This window comes from Perissodus microlepis, chromosome 23 (genome assembly GCF_051167445.1).
Source record: "Perissodus microlepis isolate ML-2025 ecotype Zambia chromosome 23, ASM5116744v1, whole genome shotgun sequence".
Classification (NCBI taxonomy): domain Eukaryota; kingdom Metazoa; phylum Chordata; class Actinopteri; order Cichliformes; family Cichlidae; genus Perissodus; species Perissodus microlepis.
In genome coordinates this window covers 28,687,938-28,714,008 of record NC_140482.1, presented here as the reverse complement: position 1 = coordinate 28,714,008, position 26,071 = coordinate 28,687,938, and the positions used below count along the sequence as shown (strand labels likewise).

The 26,071-nt window shown below is 40.2% G+C and overlaps 1 protein-coding gene across 2 annotated transcripts in view; it reads right to left on the bottom strand.

Moving 5' to 3' along the window:
• The window catches only part of tgfbr3 (transforming growth factor, beta receptor III), a 68,864-nt gene that overhangs the window by 20,242 nt on the left and 22,551 nt on the right, over positions 1-26,071 (bottom strand). For both annotated transcript variants that reach the window (XM_084920612.1, XM_084920613.1), the window contains exons 3-6: positions 22,661-22,848; positions 10,196-10,333; positions 2,325-2,508; positions 215-377 (exon numbers count right to left, since the gene is read on the bottom strand). In XM_084920612.1, the coding sequence (XP_084776738.1) occupies positions 215-377; positions 2,325-2,508; positions 10,196-10,333; positions 22,661-22,848 (673 nt within the window). The remainder of the gene's footprint in view (positions 1-214; positions 378-2,324; positions 2,509-10,195; positions 10,334-22,660; positions 22,849-26,071) is intronic.

Sequence of the window (26,071 nt, the reverse complement as noted above, 5' to 3'; positions counted from 1 at the left end):
GGGGAGTGAGGACATTATCTGGCAAACTGGACCGTTAGACCAAGTTTTGAAATCTCTTCCTCAAAAGAAAACCACTAAGTGAACATAACCCCCCTCCGCCTTCATGTTAGTTCCCATCCAAAATAAACTCCACAGAGATTATTGAGAGCATCCTGACCTCAAAAATAAACCGTGACAACATGTATTCTTGGCCTCTGCAGCCTTGGCTGCTCACCTGCTGGCGTTTGGGGCTTGGAGCTCAATGATGTGGACTTCTTTGTCTTTGTGGGGCACAGAGAGGACGCAGCCTTTTGATGTCTGTGGCTCCTTGTAGCTGCCCAGGTAGTTCAAAGACAGGAACTTGGAATCAATCTTGCAGGTGTCAGAAGACAGTGGATCTGAAAGTGGAGAAATGTTTGTGTTACTGTTCAGAGGGGCTGTGAAACTATTTTGATCCTGCAAAGGAGAAATATAGCTTCTGGTACTTCTCTACCACAGAGAGGTCAGAGCCTGATGTCAACAACAGAACAGCAACCCCTGCTCTAGTGGCGAATTCAACGTCCTGCTCACGAAACCTTCGGAAGACTGAACATTTGCTTTAACCCAGCTGTTCCCATCTGCAGCAGAGTTGCTCTTGTAACCCTGCAGCTACTATTCGCAGCACTAACAAGGCCCTGGGTTGTGTGCCCAACGAGGTTGGGTGTGCCCTGGTTGGCATGATCTGTCTTCCCATCAACAGGGAAATTAGATTTTATGTAGGAAATCTTAGCAAGATGTTTTACCAGAATTCTTTTGCAATAACAGGACAATAATATTCATGCTCAGTCATCAAAACTTCTTGTGTTTTTTCCTTCAATTTCACAACAGTTCAAAAATTCATTAAGATGAAAAGTTGTGCTCATTCTCAGCACAACGGGAAAACACAGACAGATGCTTCCTTATTTGGCAAACAGAACTTTGGACAGAGTGTAAACTGAAGGCTGGCACCTTCCTCTCCGGAACTCTTGTGGCACTTAAAGAGCTGAGGAGAGACCTTGAGTGTGGGCATGCTAGAAAGAAAAGTGAGGATCTCTCCATCTTCATGAAACACTTCTGAAGATGTGAAGGAGTGGAAATCTACAGCTCTTTACTTGAAGTAAACATCATGGCACTCTGAGGTTTTGCCAAACCACAGCCCCTAATGACACCAGCCAAGAGCGTGAAGGCTGAGCAACCTCTCCGCTCTCCACAGAAACTAACAAAACACAGAGAGAACTTACTTAGTGGAGCCATTAATTTCTTTCTGGACACAAGCTTTGCTCTATATTCATGTAGTAAAAGATTCTCATTAAAAACAAGTTATCTTGTCTGAGAGCTTGTCTGAGTTGGATGTGTTGTCTGTTCACAATGTGAGTGCAGAAAATAAAGAATTGTAATTCTGCATCTTGAACATGTGTGAAAATCAGTCATAGCCACCCCGGAGACTCCTTCTGTGCTCTTCAATTGAGAAACCCTCCTCCCTAAACTTATTGAAAAAAACGGAAAGAATTTGTCTAATTCTTTCTAACCTCATCTTTCCCTCCTAACTTTTTTCTTTCCTGGTAAAACTACCACCTATTCCCCCAACTACAGAATATGACACCTTGCACCTTGTTAAAAAATGAAAAGCAGTACTGTGTGTTTGTTTGGCTTCACTATAAAGTCTTCTGGTGTATTAACAGCAAAGTAGCAACTACTTTAGTGTCTGTAAGCCCCAAAATTCAGTAAGTCAAAGTACTAAACTCGTCATTTTGGCTTCGTAGTTCAGCTGCCATAACTTTTGTTTTACAGTTGTTGAAATACAAACCAATGTACATTTTAACTGCAGAGTTGTTGCTGACAAACGTCTATGTGTGTTTTTTTCTTTGTTTGCTTGCTCTGATATGAGGATTTTAAGTTTGAAATAAGGATGATAAAAGCGCGACATTTTCAATTTAAATGGGATCATTTTTTTTGTCTTGTAGAGAAAGTACTTGCCTGTATATGTTTTTTTTTTTTTTATGTATTGGCTTTATTCTGAACCCAGTCATTTTTAAAGATGTTACAATGTTACAGAAATACAACCATTTTTGTTCTGGGTTCCAAGAACTCTTGAGGCTGTAAGCAAGCAAAACTTAGGAATACCACAGGCGGCCTGTTAAAAAGTGTGAAAGGGTGACTGTCTTTTGAGGGAAGGAAAATCTTTTTCTAGCGTAGTGCATGTAAACCTCTAGCCCGGGCTAAAACACAAAAGCTAAGTAAAGTTATGAAAGCTAAAGGGGAATGGGGTGGAGGAGTGCCTTGGGGCCCAGAGCTATGTTTGGGAATTTTGGGAATCTGGTGCACACCTTCTCCGACTTTGATGTAGATGTCTTGAGTCATCTTGAGCTCAGAGAAAGAGGTGACTGCCCTGTACTTCTTCTGGGCCCAGTTGAGGAGTTGCTCATTGCCGTGGGGAAAGGTCTCTTGCTGTATGCGGGTGGAGAGGGAGAAGTTTTCCGGCTTAAACCTGACCTGTGAGCCCAAAGATACCTGGAGGAGAAGGAAAAAAAGCAGGAGTGTAAGGAACAAAGGAACTGTTGGGATAAAACGTTACCTGCTCTATATAACGTGTTCTCTTCAGTTTTTTCAGCTTTCCTCACGTCCAACTCAATTTCAGAGAAAATGTTTTCTGTTAAAAGTGTTTCACTTGTTGAGAATTACATGCACTTCAATGTTGCTCATTCTTATTGCGTCACAAAAATATAAACTGTAAAACACAACAAAGCAATCAAACTAACTCTTTAAATACGATTGAACTTCTCACTTTTTTTGCAAAGCTTGTACAAATATGCTCAGGATATTTCTACACATGTTCCTCTACACAACCAGGTGTCTGGTTTCCAGTGGAGTGCGTCATCACAAATGTATAGTTGTGTTTTAAAGTGGCCACAAGGGGCTACAGATATCCCACAAGGGACAACACATATCTTTGACACACACAAACCCAAGAAGGCAAGCACATTTACATATTAAAAAGAGAAAATATAAACTTTTTCAGGAAAAGACCACCTTTGCAACTTACTGGAATTCAGAGCTTCATTTCACAGACATAAACATTCACATACATATTTACTGAAAGCCTACCAAACATCCAAATGAATCCTAGCGCACGGTCTAGACAGCCCACCTCCTTTTATTTCCGTGCTTGTTCTTCTTTCCTCCAAGGTATATTATCTGTATGCATGAGCTGAGACAGTGCTGGCAGGCGCAATTGAAACATTAAATCCATTTGAATCTGAGAAATAATACGTCAGACCACTTCTCTGTGATGAATTTATGAAGTTGTCCCTAAATTGCAATCATGCTTCAATGATAACAGAGTAATATCCCTTCTGACTGTTTAGGCTTTTCAGACATAACTTTTCAAATCTCCGCATGCACAACATCTGTCTGACCTCTGGACGCTCCTCTCAGTGTTCCTGGCATTGTCACCAGAGGCTGTAAATACTGCTGCCTAGGAGACAGACATTGTCGAAGAATTCACATTGACTTTATTTTTAGTGTGTTTACTACAGTAAGAAGCAACAGAAAGAAAGATGGCGAAGAGGAGAGGGGTGGTGCGCTAAGCTGCCGGGGAGGGGCCGGGGTATCCTTGCCAAGCTCAGCAGAGTTTATCAGTTTAATTGCGGGAATACGACCATAATTAGTCGCAAAGAATTAGAGGGGAAAGCCTGAAAGCCAAATTAGCTCCAGGCCTTCCAGAGTGCTGGAAACCTCAGGAATTTGAAACGGGGAAGTGAGGCACCCACTCTGGGCTTTAACAAACTCTCTCTCTCTCTGCTCGGCCTCTCTCTGCACGCCTGGCAGACCAAAAAGTGCTGGAAACCAAAGTGTAGTTTCTTAAATGGCATTTATAAATATAAATATACTGTACTGCGTACTGTTTACATAAGCTGTCATTCAGTTCTCTGGTGCTAGTTTCGTTGCTGGTGTACTTAAACAGGGTGCTTTAGTTAATCCATTTTGCTTATTCTCATGTCAGGAAAATCTGGAAAAAGATCTTAAAGATGATTGCATTGTATTCATGTCCTTATAGGGCTGTAGCATGGACTGTATATATTTTGAAACCCAACATTAACAATTTGGCTGCAACCATGTTTGTCTTTTGGAGCCAGAAGTGACCGTATTTGGTCGAGTTGTTGAACTGCTAAGTTATCAGTTAATCCTAGCATGCCTAGTTAGCAAGCTGCTTCTAAAAAGTGCGTAGGTGCAACACAGTGACACATACCTGCTGAATAGGGTTAAATAACCTAAGGCGCTAGAATTTCACTCAACAAAACCAAAGCATAAACGTTCTGTGCCACAGTCTGCCATATTATTTGTTAGATATTTCCATTGAAAATATCCCAAAAGACACAAAAATTGCACAAACTGGTAGGGAGGGCCCCGTTCAGTGACGTTAATTAGTGTAAAGTGGACACTGTAGGAAGTGAGCTTGTGAGGCTTTTGATGTTGGCTTCGTTTTTGGGCTCCAGCGGTTCCCGACTGAGCTGTAGAAAAGAAATACTTGTGAAGTAAAATTGTCTCTACTCTCGGGTGGCGATCTGTTTTAACAAAGTGCTGCCATACTGAGTTCTCTGTAATGGTGTCAGTTATTTTGAAGCTGAGTCACAGTAAATATATTAGACTACCAAGCTGGGGAAGTCAAAATTTGCATGTTTTAACAGGAAGTCTGATGTTTCAGCTTCCAAAATTATTGGATCAGTTCTGGAGGCTACTAATGTACCACTCTTTTTCTGATTAAAGTAACATGGGCAAGAAAATCGAAGTTTAAAGACATGACTGCCCTGAATAGAGAGACATTTCTCAAATTTTGCAGTTGTTAGAAATTAACTTTAGACCTCTGCCACTGACACACATGCTTTCATGTTCATAATGGTACTTTTAGTCAACCATGTTACTGAAAGTGGTTACAGTTGGAGAGATTAAATCAGTTTTTTCTTGTCATTTCTGCTGCCCTCTTAAAAAAGAAAAAATCTTATTCTCTATTAGATTTTTACCTGGATAAATAAAGGATTCCAGAAAGCTGATTCTGGTCATCTGGTCATTGCATTTTCAGTGTTTTCAATGAAGGATATATTAAAAATCATGTAAGATAAAAGCACATCTGCCAGTCCTGAAGATCCCAAACATTTAACAGTATATTTCCGGCTCTTTCTGCCTGTATGGATCAACATGTTATGGCCATATGTGGAGCAAAAGGGAGACAGCATGCCAAATGTTTGAGATCAATTATCACGAGCTGCGTTCTCACTGAGCAACACCCTTAGCCTGGGAAATTGCAAAAAGCTGTTTGGAAAATAAGAGGTGCTGCAAACACAGGAGGGTGATGGAAAGTGCAGAATGAGTTGATGGATATTATGAGCATGCAATAACTCTCTGATATTAATGTGATAAATGCTTTGGTGGCTGATTTGATCTTCTCTTACTCAATGAGATACTGGGACCTAATCATGTTGCTCTCTGCAGATGTGTTCCTGTGAACTGGCGGGCTCTGTTGTGGAGAAAACAATACCATATGTCTCAGCGCCACTCTGGAGCGTTCCTCTGCCATTACTGTCTCCAAATAAAAACACTAGTGGCTACCCATGGTTTCCATTGGTGATTACAGTGAGGAGAGAGCTCAAACTATGAGCCTACAAATAATGAAAGAAATACTAGAATGAAAAGGCAAAGTTTGGCAACCAGGCAGTGGACGACATACATGCCAACAGCAAAGCTTAAACAGTGTTGTTCCATGAAAAGTCATAAAACATTTGCTCCAGATCAAGCCTTTCAAGCGAAGATGCAACACAGCTCTCAACCTCAAACCCACAAGAAGAAATATATGCATTTGGCCACAAAGTCAGCAAAGCACACTTTGCAGATGTCTCACTTCTAATCATGGTGTCCCTTGGTAAAATAAAATTTGGCCTTTATTCAGTGTTCATATTTCATGTCAGTTTACAAACGCAATGATTCCCACCTGCAGCTGATTGACAAAAAGCACTGTGGAAGGCATGTTTTACAACAAAAGTCTGGCATTTTAAAAGCCATCGGAGTCCAGTGGCCAACAGTAACAGTGTGCTCAACATCTCTGAAGCTTTTCCAGGCAGCCCATCTGTGTCCATGGAGCCCTGAGCACTGGGACCAGGAAACAAGGACTGGCAGGTCTGATTCAGAGTCCTGTTAGTCGCAGGAAACAGCCTCTCCAGTGGAAAGGCAAGTGAGGGAGGTCTGGCATAGGGTTTCTGTTCTGAAGTGTTAAGTCCAAAACCGACTTAACTTGACTCTTTGCTCTCACTAAAGCGACATCTCAACTCCTTTCTAAAGCAGAAAGAGTGGAAAGTTCCTTAATGTGCTGACCTTTTTTTGCATCAGTGGTCATGATCAGTTGTCGTTTCATGCGCAGTACCAGAAACGAACCTTTTCTACCTCATTAAAGGCGTGGATGTCAAAGAGCCCTGTGATGTACCTTTCCAGGGTTTACTCCACCTTTTGACAAGTGGTTAGGGAAAAAAATGGATGAAGGTAAAAGCATAAAGCAGGTCTGACCAAACATCGATTAGAATTAGTTATGACAGTTATTGGAGATGACGAAGATGAATACCAATTAACAGTTAGGAGAAGACTCAAGCAAGATGTTGAGTTGTATTTCAGTTTTGTGGCATGTTAAGGAGGTGTCATTGTGGTGAGAACCTGAGAAGAGGAGCAACATCCGGGACTTCTTTGGGCAATGTGCAGCAGTCAGGCTGGTGGATAAGATACCAACAGCTTGCACTGCCAGAGGGCTCAGTGCTGCCACTCAAACAGAAATACTTAACACCTAATTCAGCAGGGGCCCCTGTAGTCAGTCAAAGCCATTAGTTCGGCCTACAGTGTTTAAATTCCCTTTATCTCTTTTCAGCTCGCTCAAAAGCTGCTATTATGTGTCGGACAAATATTGTACTAAAGGGCAAACAAGAGAAAGCTGACGCCTCGGTTTTGTTGGGTCTAAAATGCTTCAATTTAATGAATACTGTGAATTAAGTCAAAGATGTAAGAATGCATTTTATCATTTAAAAAGAAAATTCAATAAAATATATTCTTAATTGGAGATTAAGCTGAAGTTATTAAAACCAACATGGTTACACTCACAGCATTAGCTCTGCCTTGAAGTTTTCTTTAAAATGATGGTTTTCAGCTGCTGTCTGTTCGCCACCACTGACAAGGGAAGATATTTAGTGTGATGCTGACCTGCTGGTCTTTGCAGAAACACTCATCTCACTGGCCACACATTATCAGAGCTTAAGAAAACACAAGCTGGCCAGATGCTCATCCATCTGTATGAAATGCATCAGTTTCTTTCTGACATGAGAACATTTCCATTTGTACAGGAAATGATAATTAAAAGGGCTGTTTAGCACTCAGGCCTAATATCCTAACGTAGTAAATTTCTCTGAAAACTATGATCCCACTCAAGGACAAACAGATCCCATATTGGTTAGTGAATTTTAGGAACCTCAAACATGTCTGTTAATGCTTTATTTAAAAAAATAACAGATTTTCTAAATTTCTCTAAAAATAGAAGAAACCTTTCTAGGATACACGATGAGTAAAAACAAAACCTTGTCAGCTAACTATGTAAACACTTTATTGTACAGGAATCACTCTTGATGCAGAGGTGATGAGACCTAATATGACTCTGTGGTGAAAGTCCCTGTCACACAAGCCTATAAGGTTTCATAAGATCTAGCAGAGGCCTATTAATACTCAGTGAATTACTGTTCTAAATGTCAACCAGGCTGGGACACACAGAACATTTTATTGGAGTACGTAGTTCTTAAAATTAGATATGGAGAGGTGACAAATTAAAGGAAAAGAAGTTTGTTTCAAGACATGACTGAGCCTTTACGGGAGAACCTCTCTGTTGAAAGTTGTAACATAATACACAAGTGGCATTGTCTCTAAACCAGTTTTCAGTAGTAAGAACACATATGAAGGAGACTATGCTCTGCTGTGTGCTACATGTGAGACAGGGTACTTGAGGACAAGCTAATTCTCCAGATACTGCCCACTGTTCATGAGTGAAGACAGCTTTAGTGAGGTGTTTGGTGTTATGTGCCCTTGGCCCTCTGGTTATCTGTAAATCAGACTCTATAATCCATCCCTCATAATTTGTTCACTCTTTATTTAGATGTCTCTGGTCTGGTCTAATGAGCTGGAAGCCAATAAAAGAGAACAGGAAGCTTGTTCCTCGTCTTTCTTCTTCGTCCACAGCAGCAGCAATGTATACCTGTACAGATTATATTTGTTATTTCTTTATTTTCTTTTGATCTTTTTTTCTGTTTGGTTTAATTCTGATGTTAGGTTAGATTTTGCGACCATTCCAAAGCTGGTCTCAGTGAATTTGATGCTTTCTGTTGATTTTGGCTGGCCAATCACTTTTTTGTTTGGGAGTAATATTTGATTACGGTTAATATCTTGGGTTTTTTGCTTTTGTTGTTGTTGCTGGATATGTTAAGCATCGTGCATTTGCTTGAGTGTTTTACAGTGGGTTATGTTGGGACAACTTTTGTATACACCAAGTGGAGTCTATAAAAGCTGAAATGCATTTAGCATTTAGCAACTGGTTCCTAAGGTTATTACCAGTGTTTTGATGATAGCAGTGGAGAGTGTTTAACATGTCAGACTCGAACATTTCACATAGGTTTTCCACCAGTTTGAGAAATGATAAAAGCAAGACTGACATCATTCTCAAACTTTTGGCAAACTATTCATTGACTGGGGGATTGTGATTCTGGAAGATACAACATCTATCAGGATATAAGTCTGCACTGGATAAAAGTGATGACCCACTTTATTGACTTGTAGTGACCCTTTCCTGTAACAGGGCCAGTAGAGTGAAGCGCTGCCAGCAAATGCTCCCAAACAACAGTCAGTGGATCCTCTTGCTGTCCTTGTGTTATGCGCCTGTGCGTAACACAAGGCTTTTGCCATTTGTCCGTATTGTCCTCCATATCACATTGGCTTTATGGGAAGATGTTTTGAGCTTAAGAAGTAAGCGTGAAAACTCTCAACCACATATGGAAATAATTTGCGTACCTGATGCTGCGTTCTTGCACAATGCTTTGGTGTTAACATAGAAATTGAAAAATGAATACTTCTGGGAAGCCAGCAATACAGAAAAGCCTTCAGCTCACATGAATGCAAAGCGAAGTTTTCATAGTTATATAGCACAGTGAAGCCACAGCTACAACAGAGACCACAGCTACAGCGGAGGCTTCTGGGTTTCATTTCGCACTGATTTTCTCATGTGATACACGGGCTTTGAACAAGAGCACTGAAGCAGTGCATTTTTACATTTTTTATTAAGTTTCCCAGAGAGGCCCCCTGGTACCTTCACTAAATATGGCTGACTCCCCAGGGGACCTGGCTCCAACTTCACTAAGATACCCTTCACTAAATCTTTGCCTCTTCCACCCGAGTCCTAAGAAAAACTTCAGTCTGCAAAGCAAGAGGAAGAGATCTTGTAACAAATAAAAGTTACATTTGTAGAAAGAAAAACACAGGATTTATCAATATTATATACTTGCTTGCAAACCAACTTGTACGACAATTTCAACAAAAATCAGTAGGCGAAAGGATAAAGTTGGTGAAGCTTTAGTGCTACAGTTTTTGGTACCACACCTTCACCGCTGAGGGGGTTTTTGTGATACATGGATACACCCAGTGTCATATGGACAGCAGCCAAGCTATCAACAGGACTGTGTAAAGAAGGGTGGGGGACACGACTCTGTGGATGTCGAGCATGAATAAAGCTGACGAAGCAGACTGTGTTAGATAAATACATTTTGGCCCATTTATGAGCGTAAAAACAACCTCTTACAGCTGCATCCTGTATAAGATAATGTGAATCAAACTTCCGCTAAATACTTCCAAAATTATATTACGACTAAAGAATCCACTGCACCAGATGAAACATTATGCACGGCTCTACACAAGCTACGACTGCACATGCGCGTTGACCAGATGTGCCCCCAAAACATTGGAAACCTCCCTTTGAAGTGCAGAACGGCCTCCTCCGCAAATTTACATCGCTTCAAATATGTTACTCATAGAAAAGGCTACTGAAACGGTAATGCGGTTTAGCCTGTGAGGAAATGAATACACAGTTTTAGGAAGCAGGACTTAAAGGATTTTTGTGTTCTGGACTCACATAAAAGGTATGTTGGATGCGCAGAGCCAGGTTCTCTGTTTTGACATTCCAGATCAATGGTTGGGGGGAGCTGAGCACGAAGACCAGGGGCTTCTGGTGGTGCAGCATCGACTGGATGGGCTTCAGATGTAAGTCAACCTGGCAAGAGCAAAAAAAAAAAGGGGGGGGAAAGGGGAAAAAGAAAGAGAGAAATTAGCGCCCTGTTACCACAAGTATATTGAGGAAGTGAGAAGAGTAAAAAAACACAAATCCTACGAGATCAGTCAGAGTACATAACATGATCTGATTTCACACAGCTGAACTGGGCAAATGTCAAAGCTTTGATATTCTCATGTTCCGTTTTTGTATAAGCATTAATATCAGGCAACTGCTACTAGTCTGGTGAAAATCCAGCTCTGTTATGATGTAAATTGTTCTACGTTATCTAGCTTTGTGGTTGTTTATGTACTCACTTTGCTGATAAACTTACAAAGACGGCGTGCTGTGTTCTCCCTAAAAGGCACTTGCTTAGCTCTGATATGTATCCTCAGAGGGCTCTTAACTTTCACACAGTGGAGTCTTTGTTCACGGGGAAAAAAATAGTAAGTCCCTGTAACCATCCCTACAGCTTGCAACTATGCCTTTTTTTTTCAGACTCCCATTAAAATAGATTTTCACAGTCTGTTAGTGAGATGGCGAAAACAAACGTGCGTGTTTTGGGACCTTAACTGATGTTTCTCGTTTCTAGTGTTAGCCTTCACTTACGCCAAAGTGAGTCAGGTGGTTCAAAGTGCGAGCGTTGGCTTAACCCAAAATCATCTCAGGCAAGGGTCTGGCTTTCCATCATTTTCTTTAAATTGTACTCAAACTGAAAAACACCAGCTTACTAAAGAACTGTTAAAATTCTCTATTGTTGTCACTGATGAGAACTGACACTCTCGGGGGGTTCAGAGGTCTGTCTGACACTCATCTTTAAACTTCCTCCTCTCTGTATTCACAGACTAATCAAATCAGCTCCATTCTGTGTGTCAGCAGTAAAAAGCTGTAAATCACTAACTGAACCCACAAGGACTCATATTTTAGGATCTACACAACACCAGTTAATTATTCACAGCTCAGCAAAAGATCAGCTTTTGCTTTTAAACTCAAAATATAGCTTTTGTACTTCAATAACAGAACAAATGAGCTGAAAACAGAGTGATGGTGATTAAAAAGCAAGTTGACAGGTTATTATTAGCAGTGCTTGAATTAGTGAAAAACAGGCTGAGCATTAAGTTGCTCAGATGTGGTTATGGAGTGCGTATTATCGAGACAGAGATCTACACGCTATAATTGAAACCGTTAACATTTTCTGCTACACTCATATGTTTTCAGTCACTACAAAACGTATTTGCAAACACTGCAGTACTCATTTAGATGGATTTATTAATGGAAAAAGTAAACAGTTTGTTATAGGTTCTGAACCAGACTAAATACTGAACAGAGTACAATATCCTTTATCCCTTTAATATTGTTTTACATTTGCTCTTGCCAAGTTGATATTTTACGGTCCATGCTTATTCCCGGGGTGTCAAACACTGGAGTTTTGTCAAAACTGCTGGCCTTTATGGCACATCTGCGACACATCTTCCCTTCCAGCTTGTTGTTTCAAAGCTCAGTACTGGTAAAAGCGCCTCCGTGCCACATTTAAGCCTAATTTTTCAACATGCAGCCTCAACCAAGCTGGTTTTAGCACGGTTTTAGCGACCAAGTAGCATTGTGTGCCTTCACCTAACCAGCAAGAAGAAGCAAAGTAAAAAAAACAAATACATTTCTGCTATCACATTTTCAGACCTGCTCTATCATAAATAGAGCAGAACATCAATGCTAGGTAACGTAATTTATCAGCAGTAACTGTTGACTATGCTGTATGCCGTCAACAATTTGGGGTGGTCGAGTGGGTTGTCTACCAACTCGAAGATTAGTGGATCTATCCTTGACTCCTCCAGTCAGCATGCTGAAGCATCCTTGGAAGAAAGCCGTGTGTGAATGTGTGTCTGATTAGGTGAATTAGACTTGCAGTAAAAAGCACTTTGATTGCGCAACTGAGTAGAAAGACGCAGTATAAGTTCCAGTCAATTTAACAAAAAGTAGTAAAAACGGCTAATGTGTTTGTTTTTACTGTTCTCTAATCACTATGAATATGTATGGTATTTATTAAAACATAAAGCGTTATGGGTGTTTGCTTACATGAGATGACAGTAGGCAGTGGTTTATGTCATATACGCAACAAAATGAGTATTCCCTGACTGGTAACAAGTGGTTGCTAACAATCACTTTAGGCCTATAGACTGGTCAGTGATTCCAATATGAAGCATTGAGCAGGGTGTTTTCTTGGCCCACCCCTACAGCATTATCCTCCTCTCTGACTCCCTAAGTGGCCACTGATTCACAAAAAGAACATCATGTTGTATTCAATAATATTCAGACTAAGCTTACAGATTTCAAGCACTAAAGGGACGGTTTCCAAGGAACTTACATACAACTACATTTAAATACAGTCATTGGAGCTTGAAAAACAAGCTACAGCAACTGTGCAATATATGAAAACACTTTTCACTTTTGAATGTCGTAATATATGCAAAACTTCTGTATTATTAAATTAAAAGCTTGATCTGGTAAAAAAAATTTTACAGTGAAACTAGAAGTGTTTTCCGAGGAAACATTACAGGAATCTTGGGAGAGCATAAACAAGAAGCAACCGCACCATTTTATCGGAATACTTTCACACACAAACAAGATAAGATTGTGATCGCACTCGAAGCACATCCTCAAAGCCAACTTCGAGGAAGAGTCCCCCTAGGTGCCAAAAACATACAAAGATTTACAATTTATTTCAACGAGTAAAGATTTGCTTTTTAATGTGCTTCCTCATGTCGGACAAAGCTGCCACTTATACCAAAGGTTGACTTTTGTTTCATTATCATGTAGACTATAATAACTGTGCCAAATGATATCTTCTTTATCAAGAAGTATGCAGTTAATGAACAGGCTTTTTTTTTGGCATTTCTCTTTTTTCTGTTTCCATTTGAACCATTTGTCACTAAAACAAGAATTCATTGTAATCTGATGTATTTTTGAAGCCATGCAGCATTCTAGACTAACATATACCTCAGCACAGAAGGAAAGTCTGACTATCATTTTCTGAAGTACAACGATGTGTCACTGTGATGATTCATGAAGTCATTTAACAAGAGATACCAACAGAACAAACAGAGTCAGCATCAAAGTCCAATTATCATTCCTCAACAGATGTAAGCCCTCAAGGAGAGTAATGCAAACCAGAACGTTCAGTTATGTGGTCCATGAAAGTGTTGCAAAAATCGTTAAAACGTCCCTATGAGACAAGGAAATGGAAGAAATTACTAAACACTTATCTATGAGGCAATCTGGATGGTGATCCAAACAAACAGATCAGAGATTCATCGCTCTCTCTGTCTCACTATTTTTCCCCTTTTTTTTCATATTTGCTCCCCCCCACACTTAATCCAGACACTGGAAAAAGCGACTGTATTGCTCCTTTGAGGATAACAACAACCAAGATATAATCATACCTGGCTTGGCTCTAAGAGCCTGGCTTCAATAGATGGAAGAAGGAGGTAGAAAGAAAACGAGAGTCGGGGAGAGTTGTAAAAGATGAGGAATTTTAAACCCAGACAGAAACTTTTCCAGAAGACGTGAGTCACCTGCAAACGCAGGCATAAACAGAGCTCCAAGAAGAGGAAGTGCCAAGAGGCGCTAAGGGGTCGGAAAGGGCGAAAACTGTGGTGATTATTATGGGTTTTTTTCCAAGTTTAATGAGAAAACAGCATTAATAAAAATCTAAACCCTTTCTGGGTTGCACAATGTAAGCAATGATGAGGACTCAGCAGCAGCTGGTGTGCATCTCTGCCCACAGAGCTGTGTTCATGAGGTCTGGTGAGGCTAGTGGGCATAGCAACAGACCTTGTCAAGCAGCCAGGGTGTGGAAAGAAGAGGTGCAAAAGCACCAGGCATCAAAGTACCTCTTGTGGTGTTTGTAAGGATCAGGTGGCGCTGAGTTGTCCTTGATGGAGGCAGCTACCTTCGGAGAACCCTGCAGGGTGTGCTCGGGACAGGAGGTCACGCCACGGCTGATTGATTATCAGGAGCCTGGCACAAGGATTTAGGGGTGCAGGGTCCATTACAGTTAAGGGGGGCATTTGCCAGCAGCCACGGATGGAGGCTTGTCTCGGACTATCACGTTACTGAAATTAAACTCCACACAAGGGACGACAGCTGTAGCAGGATAAGCCGTCACACAGCATACCATTAGTGGTGGTAGCATGTGTAAACAATGGAAATGTGAGGAAAAAAACAACACAGCATCAACTTTAAGCTCTAAATCAGCTCCAACAACAAACACAGCGCCAACTACAACAAAACCGAAAAAAACAAAACACAAATCACAGACAAGCTTTTGTTGTATAGCAAAGCCACATGGTTAGATTTAGATCCTACTGATGCCTGTGACACTGAAACTGTAAAGGGTGATTTGTTTGTCCTGCTTTGAGCATGCATTTGCAATTCCAGGACCTTTCAAGGCAACTTAATTACACAATGTTTCAAGAGTGCTTTATAAAGGCTGTGCATCAACATTGTAATGAAATACTTTCACCATCAAATATTTTGCATAGCCGTGTAAACCTGCACCCTGCAGTTAGAGCACACTATCACTGCGGCTCAGTGTCCTTGCAGGAAAAGGGAGTTTCCTTTATTGACAGAGCTAATTAAATGCCTGATGAACCCTAGTGATTCTGAAAAAAACCCAAAACATCCTTTAATTATCTGAAAAGTAAGACTAATCTGGGAACACACTCTCCCACCCAGGAAATAATAATCAGCTTCAGAAAAACAGAAAGAAAGCACAGCATGTATCACATGACATGAACCATCATCACTAAAATCCAAGAGTACTATACAAAAAAACAAAAAAACAACAACGACATACACAAACTGTGGCTAAACCCCATACCACAACATTTTTATAGTTGAAAACATAGACAACAAACTCCGAGAACTGCCTGGAACCAATCATACTGTGTTATCTGATGTGTGCGTATGTGCGTGTGTCTTGTCAGTCTGGATCTTGGTTCTTTCCGGATCACTGAGGGTGTACAGAGAGAAGGGAAGCTCAGGCAAAGAAGCTCAGAGATAAAGGAGAAGCGGACCAAAACCTGTTGACCGCTCTTATCAGCGCCACCCACATATTTGAGAGAGATGGTGATGCTACCTGGAGCCTTCCTCCTAAATGTGATGATAATCAGTCTGTACTCAGCTAAATGCAAAGCTCCAAAGAGGGAAAAAAAAACCCCTGAAAAGACGCTGAAGTGAGACAGGACGTCTGGATAGCAATCTTTTAGTGATATGACACAAAAGCAGGACATGTTGAAGTAAATAACACAGCACTGAAGGTGGGGAGAGGGGAGCACAGGGTCAGGAAGAAAAAACACTAGATTAGAGATGCAGTGAAATCAAAAGCATATTTAGCTGTATATCGCGTCCTGTGTTTTGTTTGGACTATGTTCCTTTTTGGGCAATTTCCATTTACCAAAAACAAGAAATGTTAATTGCTTTTGTTAACAGGATCCTCCCAACTGCTAAATGTTGCAGGAGCAAAAGCACTTGTAAGAGAATCTGCAACTGATTCCAGTTGAGACTGGTCAATGAATTTGATCATTACTGGCCTACTTTTCTGACAGTTAAAAATAGTAACGTATGACTCGTGCAATGGAGCATTTGTACACCCGTGTTTTTTCTACTCTGTTTCTACACTTCATTCAGACATAAAAGTTACTATGTACAGTAGCGTTAAACTACAAATCTGTGTACAATCAGTAATAAATAATGGGATCAATAAAGAATGGCATTAACATACATAGTCTATATAGGCCAACACCACAGTTACCAGTGTGTCTTCTAGAAAAGCCAGCTCGAGCCCTATTATTTGTCAGAGGATGCCAATAAAAATGGTATAAAAGGCGCCAACCCCACAAACATGGTTCAGTGACTCGAATTAGCTGAGGTGAAGCCTAGCAGACAGCTCCTGGCCACAGGTACCTATAAGGTCATGTATCTGTAAACCCCGGCCCCAAATTTCAAAATTGCTGTTTGTGGACCCAGCCTTAAGTGGCCATTAGAGAAAATACAGTTTTTGTTGAATGAGGCATCCTGTTTAAAGCACTTTAAATGCTCAAGTGGAGTAGAAAAGCGCTATAGAAGAACCAGTCCATTTCCAAAAATGTTGTTGTACTTTAACGTGATGTATAAGTTCCGCTACTTTTTTAAAAATAAAGGTTATTACTAAGTTCCAAAGTAAGCTTCAATTTAAAAAAAGAAAGACCTAAACAGGTTTACTGTATGTGTTCGGTTTGTCTTGTGTGCTAGCTAAACTCATATCTGACACTGTTACGTTTCTGCCTGGTAAGTTCTTCCAGCTAGTCACTCACAGTCTAAGATACCAGCAAATTCCAGCTGATAAAGCAATCATCTGCTCTACCTCGCCCTGATTCAGAGCCAGTGGCTGTGTTTGATGTTTGCCTAGGGTAAACTGATTAGAAAAAGATGGGTGATTTGAGATATCACTGACCCCTTTTATTTATTTTCTACCCTATCACCCAACCTTATGCCCTGACAAGACTCCTTTTTTTTTTTGAATTGCTTATTTTGGCTCCACTTGGGAACAAAGTGTTTACAGTAATGTTGGGCTCGTGTGCATTCATGCGCATGCAGCAGTGGCTTGTTAGGCAGAGTACAAAAGGCTACCTCTACACGTGACAGAAAAAACATGTGGGAGATTGTTTAAACTTGATACCTACATCTTAAAACCAGAGCAAATAGAGAAGAAAAGAACACTTTGAGATGAGGTCACTGTTTTTTTTAGAGCTTAGGTGGCAAAACACCAACACCTCCAGGTCAATAGTCAAGCCACGAAAAGCTATTTTGCCTCAAAAACCCAAAGGGCTTTCAAGCTCGGAGGAAATATGAGCAGCAGTCCACAGGTCGCTCTCACTAACTCTTGTCTTACTCTGCAAGATTGGGCTGTTTTTATAAAATGTAATTCAATTTTGTGAAAATGTGAAAATCATTCTGACATTATTTGAGGAAATCATTTCCTTCTGAAACACACAACCTGGTATTGCAGCTTTACTAGGAATTGCAGCCCAGCTAAAAGTCACTTTTGACCTATCCAAGAATACTGACTTTCCAATTTGGCCTGTCTCTCTGTCCTCGGAGGCCCACATGGGTAAAAGAGAGGGTTTTCTGTTACTTTGAGCAGGGCCACTGAAGCTGAAGAAATCATCTATCTCTATTTCAGACAAATGTGAATAACACGTTACAAGTAAAAAAAAAAAAAAAAAAGAATTCCAGTCGAGCCAGTATCATAAGTGGTCATATTTTGAAAGAGGAGAGTTGAGAGTCTATGAAACAAAGCCTACTGTTAAAGGCAAACACTGAATTAAAAAACAGAGTTTGGGGGGGTGGCTTAGATTTCAAATCCAGATCAAAAATGTTACTTTGAAATTGCAGAGTAGCTCAGTTAAACCACCACACATATTTTACCCAATGTGGCCTGGCACTGCTCAGCACGCATTGTGTGGGGTAACATTTAAAAAGAAATTATTGGCAAATGGTTCAAGTTGCTGAAATATAAATAAATGATTCTTTACCAAACTGGAGAGATGAACCACTGATTACTCTGTAATTTTAAATTGTTTAAATAATAATAAACAAAAAACGAAATCTCCTGTAAGCAAATTTCTACCCAGCTGCTAACATGATCACAGTAACCATGTTAGCATGGTTACTGCTAATCTGCAAACGTAAGCAGAAACACACTTATGAGTCGATAGCATAATGGGTAGAGTGTTTCCTAGATGAAAATAATAGGTTCGTAAATTAGTAATAGTGTATCCTGATATGACCAAGAACGTGCAGAGAAAATCTCTTGGCCACTCAAAGCACAAAAGTTCTGACATTTTATTAAAACCTACAAATTTCTACATCATGGTGGCAGGGCGCCGAGAGATACCAACTCTTCTTGGATGTCTTCCAGTCAACAACAGAGTTGCACATTCTTGGCTTGTTTGTGCAAGATTTGTCATTTTTGGCTGGTACAAAAAACGGCCTTAACTTGGTTGAAGAGTCTCCTTCAAACCAGATGATTTTATGTTGACGTAAAAACCTAACAGCTTTTGTCACTTGTAATATAAACCAGCAGTGCTTTTAATAAATGCCAGTGAGAGTCTGTTCTTCTTTTGGATGTGTCAGTAATCAAAAATGGTAATTCAAACTGAAACTTGGAGCACAGATAGGTATACTTTCATCACTTTGAACGCAAAGTTTGCAGATCATTCAAAATCAGATCATTGTATGCATTTCTAGCTTCAGTCTTCCTAAATGAGTGATTAGCATACTGTCAACCTCTGGTTGTTATTGTACAGTCAAAGCAATCCCTGCAAATGCCACGTTATCCAGACGAAGCACTTTGCACAGTCACTACTGAGGTGTTCTGTTGCACTTAATAGCTCGGCTTTAGTGTGAGATTGGCCAGAAGCCAAAGTGTGTATTGTGAGTCAGGTCCAGCTGTGCCTTTTCTTTCAATGAGTAGCAGTTCATACCTACTGGTTAATACCCATAAAGAATGGTTTCACTGGTACAGGCAGGAAACAATTCATTGCTTTCACGTCTTTACTGAAAACACAGACAAACTGCAAGCCATGACTTTTACACATGGGCGTGAAAGAGATGTGAAGCAGGCCTCACACACTGCAGCTGCAGGATGTCTGCGCGACTGTACACATGTGTGCATAAAAGTGTCTGAAACTGACCATGCAATCTCCCTTGTCCATATTAGCCCATGCACACCATGTGCAATAGCAGATTTATTCCACTACCTGGTCAAGCCTTAGCTGAGCAGACACTTATTAGGAGTCACCGGGGCACATTGTGTTCTCCAGAAGCTGAAGACAGGCAAAGCTCACAACGACACATTCAAAACATCCAAATACAGACTGTACTGCAGCCCAGTCACAACCTCGTCCCCTATCAGCTGAGGTGTGGAGGAAACCTCAGAGAAGGTCTACAGTACCATGCATTGACCAGGCGCCTTCATGAAGGCTTAGAAAATAAGCAAAGGAGACACACTAAAGCATACTCAGGAAATGATCGATTAATTAGAGTGAAATAAATGTGCAATCCTTCAAATTCAATGACAAGAAATGTATTCATACACTAAAACTGAACTCCAACTTTAAATTAGGCATTACTTGCTTTTCAGTCATCAGTCCCAGTTTCCTTAGTATCTTAACATAAAATAGAGTCTTATAATAGGACTACTACAGTCTTTTCACTGACAGTTAACATATCTGAATTACTGTACTGTCAATAAACAATGTTGCTGTATTTAGCCATAATTTTCTAAAATATGTTGGACAAAAACCGCAGATGGACAGAGGAGAAAATGATTACGCTGCAAGAGTGGTCTGAGGACTTCATGTGGGAGTTCTATTTTGCCACAAAACCAGGATGTTGTCTTGTGTTGGAAATCACAGTAACTGTTGGGAAGCCAAGCTGACTACAGCTATTTTCCTACACGCTTTTCAGATCCACCTTTTAAGCCAAACAGTATTACTGCTGAAAACTCAAAAGAGTTCTTTCGAAGTTTATATGTCATTATATAAACTATATATCAACTTATAAGTTATAAGTGAGCTCAAGAATTTGCAGTAGAAACTGTCTTTTTTACAACTTTACTTGTTTTTTGAAAGAAGTAAAGGGTTTAGACGCTCTGTGGTCAAGGATAATTAATGAAGACCAATGAGGTCTTTTCTCCAACAGCCTTCTAAGTAAGAACATCCTTGCCCAAATGCAGACTAGGATGATAAGATCCCCTTGTTTCACTTCCATTTTCTCACTGGATTATCGCCACCTCCGGTCACAAAAGATCAGGGGCAGATTGTGTCAATAAGACCATAGTCTGACGCATTGTTTGCCCTCCAACACGGTCCTGTTGAAGGCTGTCAGGAGCTGCTTGTATCTGAACAGGCCAATCTGTGCCCACGTCTCAGGTGGAAACAAAATCAAGGACCAGAGTGGGTAGAGGGTCTGGGTGTCCTTTAGGATATCTTATCTAATCACAAGCAGAAACCTCCAGTAACAGAGTGAGCTTCTGTAGGGCCACCTAATCTCAACCAGACCTGGCGTGACCTTCTGTAGCCAAGGCTGTAGGCAGGGGAACAGACAGCTGGATTTCTCCCTCCTCCGCGCTAGTCCTCACTTGACCATGGAGGTGATGGGTGACCGAAAGCTAGATAAAGTGATGCGTTTCACAGACTCTGGAACTAAGTCCTTTACTGTGCTATAAAGCTGTAGTTTTAAATACAGCAAATTAGAATAACATTCAACTTTTGTACACCACTTATAGAATAATCCAACTGTAGTTAAGCTAGTAGAAATTCAACACTGGTGAAGTTTAGTGATGGACTTCTCACTGATCTTGAACTTAGAATAAATAAAGTCAGCTGAAAATAAGGATATATATCAAATGAGGATATATATCGAATAAGCAAACCAAAGGTGTGCTAAATTAGTTCTAGCAGACATTGCTGTTTGACTGTATTTATGAGTCATCATTTGGTCGATGACGACGTGCAGAAAGATCTCCTGAGAGCAAGTGACAACAAGATTTAAACAGTCAGTCTTGTGGGTTGTGAGCAACTTTCACAGCAGCTAAAATATGGTTAGGATTGTTTGATTTTCCACACAAGTCTGTTCAAGCTTAAAACAGGAACGCTCTTTGTCATGTAAGTCTTAAATCCATACTAGGCATACTTTGACTTGCACTCTGTCTATTAAAACGCCAATCAGTTGGTCTGGGAATTACCTTAAGATGAGGAATGTGCTAAGGCCAACAATCATAACTTTCAGCAGGTGAAGACAAAACCCAGTTCAGTTTGTTCTGTGTGAATACAATATCTATCTGCATGTAATCATAATCCACCCTGACACAGTAAATCGGGAAGTAGATGAAACAGAGCAAAGCCTTCAAACTTTGCAGGACACATCCAAAAAAAATCTACTAAATGATTCCACAGAAATTCATAAATAAGAGCAGCTACAATTTGCATCGCACTTATGGTAATCCCTGGTATTTGGGGTTCAAATTATTACAATTATAGTGATCCAGTGTAGTTTCTGACTGTGAAGGCCACGTGCACGTGTAATACTGAAGTCCATCATTTTTTCCATAAATACTGACTCGGTAACTTATCAACTGGATAATAATGTTTATCTTCAAGACTCGCAATGTAAACTCTGCTAGTCACTATAAAGGAACATAAATTCTTTCGACATTGTACCATTTTAGGTTTAATATTACATTACATTTTTCCTTAAAGGTGAGGCTTCAGTTGTTTTAGTTCAGTTTAAGCTTTGTTACTGGCCGAGTCATTCCTTTTATCGTGTGTGTGACGTACGTAGCTCTCGTCTCGTGAGTAGTTCACGACCACTGTGAAGTGCCCACCGACAGCGATGACTAAAACGTCTATAATAAGACATAAAGTGTCAAGATATGCATAAGTTTCCATTTCACAGCTATTTAAATGTTTCCCTCTCAGCCACCCAAATAACATTTCTTTATTTATGTGCTGATGAAGCATACCCACACACACTGTGCTTCTGTACATTTGGCCTTGGCAACGCTAATGCTTACATCAGCAACACAACTGCAATGACAAGTCTATACATGCTGCTTTTCACACTTCTCTAACTGAGGGGGATGAAGGTTTAAAACTTAGACACCGCTGTTTTGAAGGATGTGGGCCTGTGATTCATCTCCAAACTATGGCTGATGATTGGGACTCCAGCCACGAGATGTGCCGTTTAACACCCGAAGATAGGGAGCGGTTTTACAATTTTTACAACATCAAATACAGGAACACTATCGGTAGATGTGCTGACAGTTTAAATGAGTTTAAATGAGGCAAATGGTGGGAAAATACCTGGTGCTTAAATGACTTGTCACTGTGTTAATTACTCACGCTAAAAAAGTATTTCTTCGAAAGCTCTCCTGATCGTAATGTCTGACACTGTTTTTGTTTTTTGTTTAATGAGTGGAATCAATAAAATACAAAAGGCGTTCACTTTTGCCAAGAAGTCTCCTTGAAGTAAAATGGAAAATAACTGCAGCCATTATCAGAACTGAGAAAACTAGGGCAGTGGAAATATCAACCACAGCAGGTCTTACAATCTTCATCCAGCTTATGGCAGGTCACTTCTAATTTGAAATTCTTGCTAAATTGAAAAATTAATATAAATAAATCTATGAATATAGTTTCTCTGCCTACTAAATTTTGATCAACATTAAAGCATTTACAGGTTAACCTAAGACAATTTAAGTTTCAGGTTCTTTGACTAAGGATGACTCACTTTTACTGGAGAGTTGTCTGGTCCCTCATGAGCATGTCCTCTCAGGTTGATGATGTGGACCTCTTCAGGCAAGCTGGTGGTGCCCCTGCTTGCACACCCTGACAGGATAGTGAAGCTCTTCAGCATGGCTTGCACTGGGTGTCCCGTCCCCACTGGCAGCAACTCACATGGGCTGCGAAACAGCGGTCCTGCAGCAGAGAAACAACAATTCTTGCAATAAAAATAAATATTAAAGCATGTGTATGATTCATAGCCTCATATATTGCTGTCAATTTAAATCCAAGCAACATTCTTGAGGGCTTAAAAGGGAAACTAACCCACGAGTGACAAAAACTGCAGTCCCTTAAGTGGCCACTTGAGCAGGCCATACCCCATAGACTTGTATGTTAAAAAGCACAGCTTAACAGCAGAAAAATCCTATTTATAGCCTATTACAAAAGCATTTTATCTCTCTATATTTAAATGTCTCCTTCATAACTGCACAGGAAGCTTTTTTTAAAAATAATTCATTCACTTTAACTTACTAAAGTTTTTGTTTTTTAATCTTGACACAGGCAGCTGTAGTTGCCACCTTGTCCTCACAGAACAATATATTTCATCTGTTTATGCTGCTGGTGCCTCTTGGAGAATATCTGATAGGATAATCTGGCCAATAATACGTAAGTAGCCTGTGCTCCAGTTTTTTTGTTAGTAAAATGCTTCTATATTATTAGTCTGTTACTGAGCATTTATTGTCAGATATGTCTGTTTATTAGACCTTACTAACCTTTTTAGTGTGAGCGCATAACTTAGTACTCCAACCTCTCATCCACTGTAGTCCACAGGTGGTTTAGCTTGACTTTTTTTAATGCTAAAATTGGATTTTATGAGGTGAAACTTTTTTAACAATCATCAAATGCTAAAAAAAAAAAAAAACAAACCCAAAAACTACATGTCAGTAGAATGACTGGATACATTTGTTTTTCTGATTCCCCTACAGTCTAGGTTTTTCCTCTAAATGGTGCCATGTTACGCACTCTAACTGTATGCTGAGTAACATGAAACGCAAAAGCATCATCATCCCACAGTATTCTAAATATAAATGCCCTAAAGTAACTTCACCGATTTCCTGCAATGGTTACATTTAACATTCAACAAGAACCAGGATTTGCAGTCCACATCTTTTAGAGTCTGAGCAAAGGTCTACAGTAATGATTTAGTTCATACTTTACAACTTTGCATATGTCAGCAAGAAAAGTGCAATTTCCTGAACAATCAAAACATCTGGTGAACACTTGTGGTGTAACAAAACTGCATAAACTAATTGTTGTTAAGGTCAGTCAGTAGGTTTTACCGATCATGGAGACTATTTAAAAATCGGAAATCTTTCTATTCTTAAAATCAGAAGTCTTATTTACTGCGAATCATCCCTTGTAGTTGATACCATCGTAACCTGATGCCCACAGTGTGGTTTGAGCCAATGCTAACTGACATTGGATCAGATACAGATGTAGAGAAAGAACCGTTCATGCTCATGTTCACATAGTGGGCAATTTAAGGTTGCCCGTAAACCCAATCTGCATGTTTTCAGACTGTAGCAGAAAACCCATGCAGACACAGTGAAGCCATCCAAATCCAACAAAGAAGGCCCCCAGCTGACTGGGCTCCTTACGGACTGCTAGAAGGTCGTGCATTTACTGACTGGCTGAAAGATTTAGGCCTTCTGTGGGATTCACAGAACATAGTCACCACCTTAGTCCATTTGCTTATTGCCCAAGTTGTTCCCACACATAGACTTTACCTGGGCTGGCCAAGTGTCTTCGGAGTCCTTTATTCTTTTAGTCTTTTCTTTTATTTTGTTTTATCTGTCTGAGAGAACAACGCCATCCACGAACGGACAACCCTCTCACTTTTTATTTTAAAGTTCACCTGGTGGTAACCAGTACTGCCCTAGAGAACGCCTTGTCCCTTAAATTCCACTGCCTGCAGCTGATATCAGTAGTCCTTGTTCTGCTCTGGGGACTGACTTTGAGTTGGAGGGCCATTCTTACCAGGACTAAGTAAAGCTATGAGGCTGCGAAGAAGGACATGGACTACTGTCGCCAGCTGCAGTCCAAGAAAATTAATTTGAAGTTCAGTGACAGGACAAGAGACTCACTAGAGAAGCAGTGGATTTTAAGCACAGTTATGTGTTTGTTTGTTTCAAACAACTACCAAATATAAAACTGTGTTTATTATTGTTTATCATCATTTACTTTTAGGGTACCTCCTTTTGTCCCAGTATACAACATTAAAGACATTTTTATAAGGATTTTGGTCTTGGTTTCCCCATCATTTTTAAAGCATGTCATACAACTGTCAACTCTCAGTAATTAAATGTTCATATTAATAGGTTTTTGGCAACGGGGGAACTGGATGTACACATATCTATTTTACTTTCCAGTAGATGTTCGGAGTTCAGTCAGTCTGGCTATGCTTTCTCTTCTGCACAGTCAGCTATAATGAACATTTCTATCATCCATTAATGCTGCAATTCCTTGACCGGCACAATGGTTCGTTTAGATTCACATGACTGCACTTACCATTCACACTCTTGCATGATATGCAACTTCTATTCATAGGCCACAACCTTTGTGGTGGTTAACTAACCTAACCGCAGCCTGACAATTTCCTATGCTGTAAATTTCCTTTACGTTTTAAGTGAGTATGACCCACTTAAAAACAATGAGGGTGCATTTTGCAGATGCACAAACCTCAAGTGGGACTCGGGGTGGTACAAGAGAATTTGTTCTGAGTGAGGTAACAAACAGCACTTTTACATTAGAAGGTCAAGTACACTATGAGAAAGAGTTTGGCCAAGTATTTTTTTTTCTTGGGGTCAGACCTCACTGGCTTGTGCCAGCCAAGGCCCGCTCACATTTCAAACACATCACACTAAACACGCAAAGGCTGCCAACAGCAATCAGATGGAACATTTGGAAATAATTAAAGTCTAAGTGAAAGACAGTTTGATAACAATGTTAAACTCTCCAACTGACTCCAAAAACACAGCGCCTCAGCGGTGGGGTACAGCTAGGGGGAAAGGGTTTTGGGGTTTTTTGTTGCTCAGAACACATAGCTATTGTTTTCTCTTTCTGTGCCGCCAAATAAGCCTATGCTGGATCAGCATAAAGCCAGAGATCATGTATGGCATAGTTTCCCTCTCCTTGTTGTGAGGAAAACATCAGAGGATTTATTATTACCATGTTTTTCTCAAGAGACAAATCCCAAACTCTTCACAGACAGCCTCAGCCTGGACTTTATGCTGCTATGCTCTTGTTTCTCGTGAATTTACTACAAACCCAGAAAGATTATCTTTAACTCTTACTGAAAGGATACATATATTAAAATACGGTAAGGTCTTACTATAGCGATAAAACCACCAGACCTAAT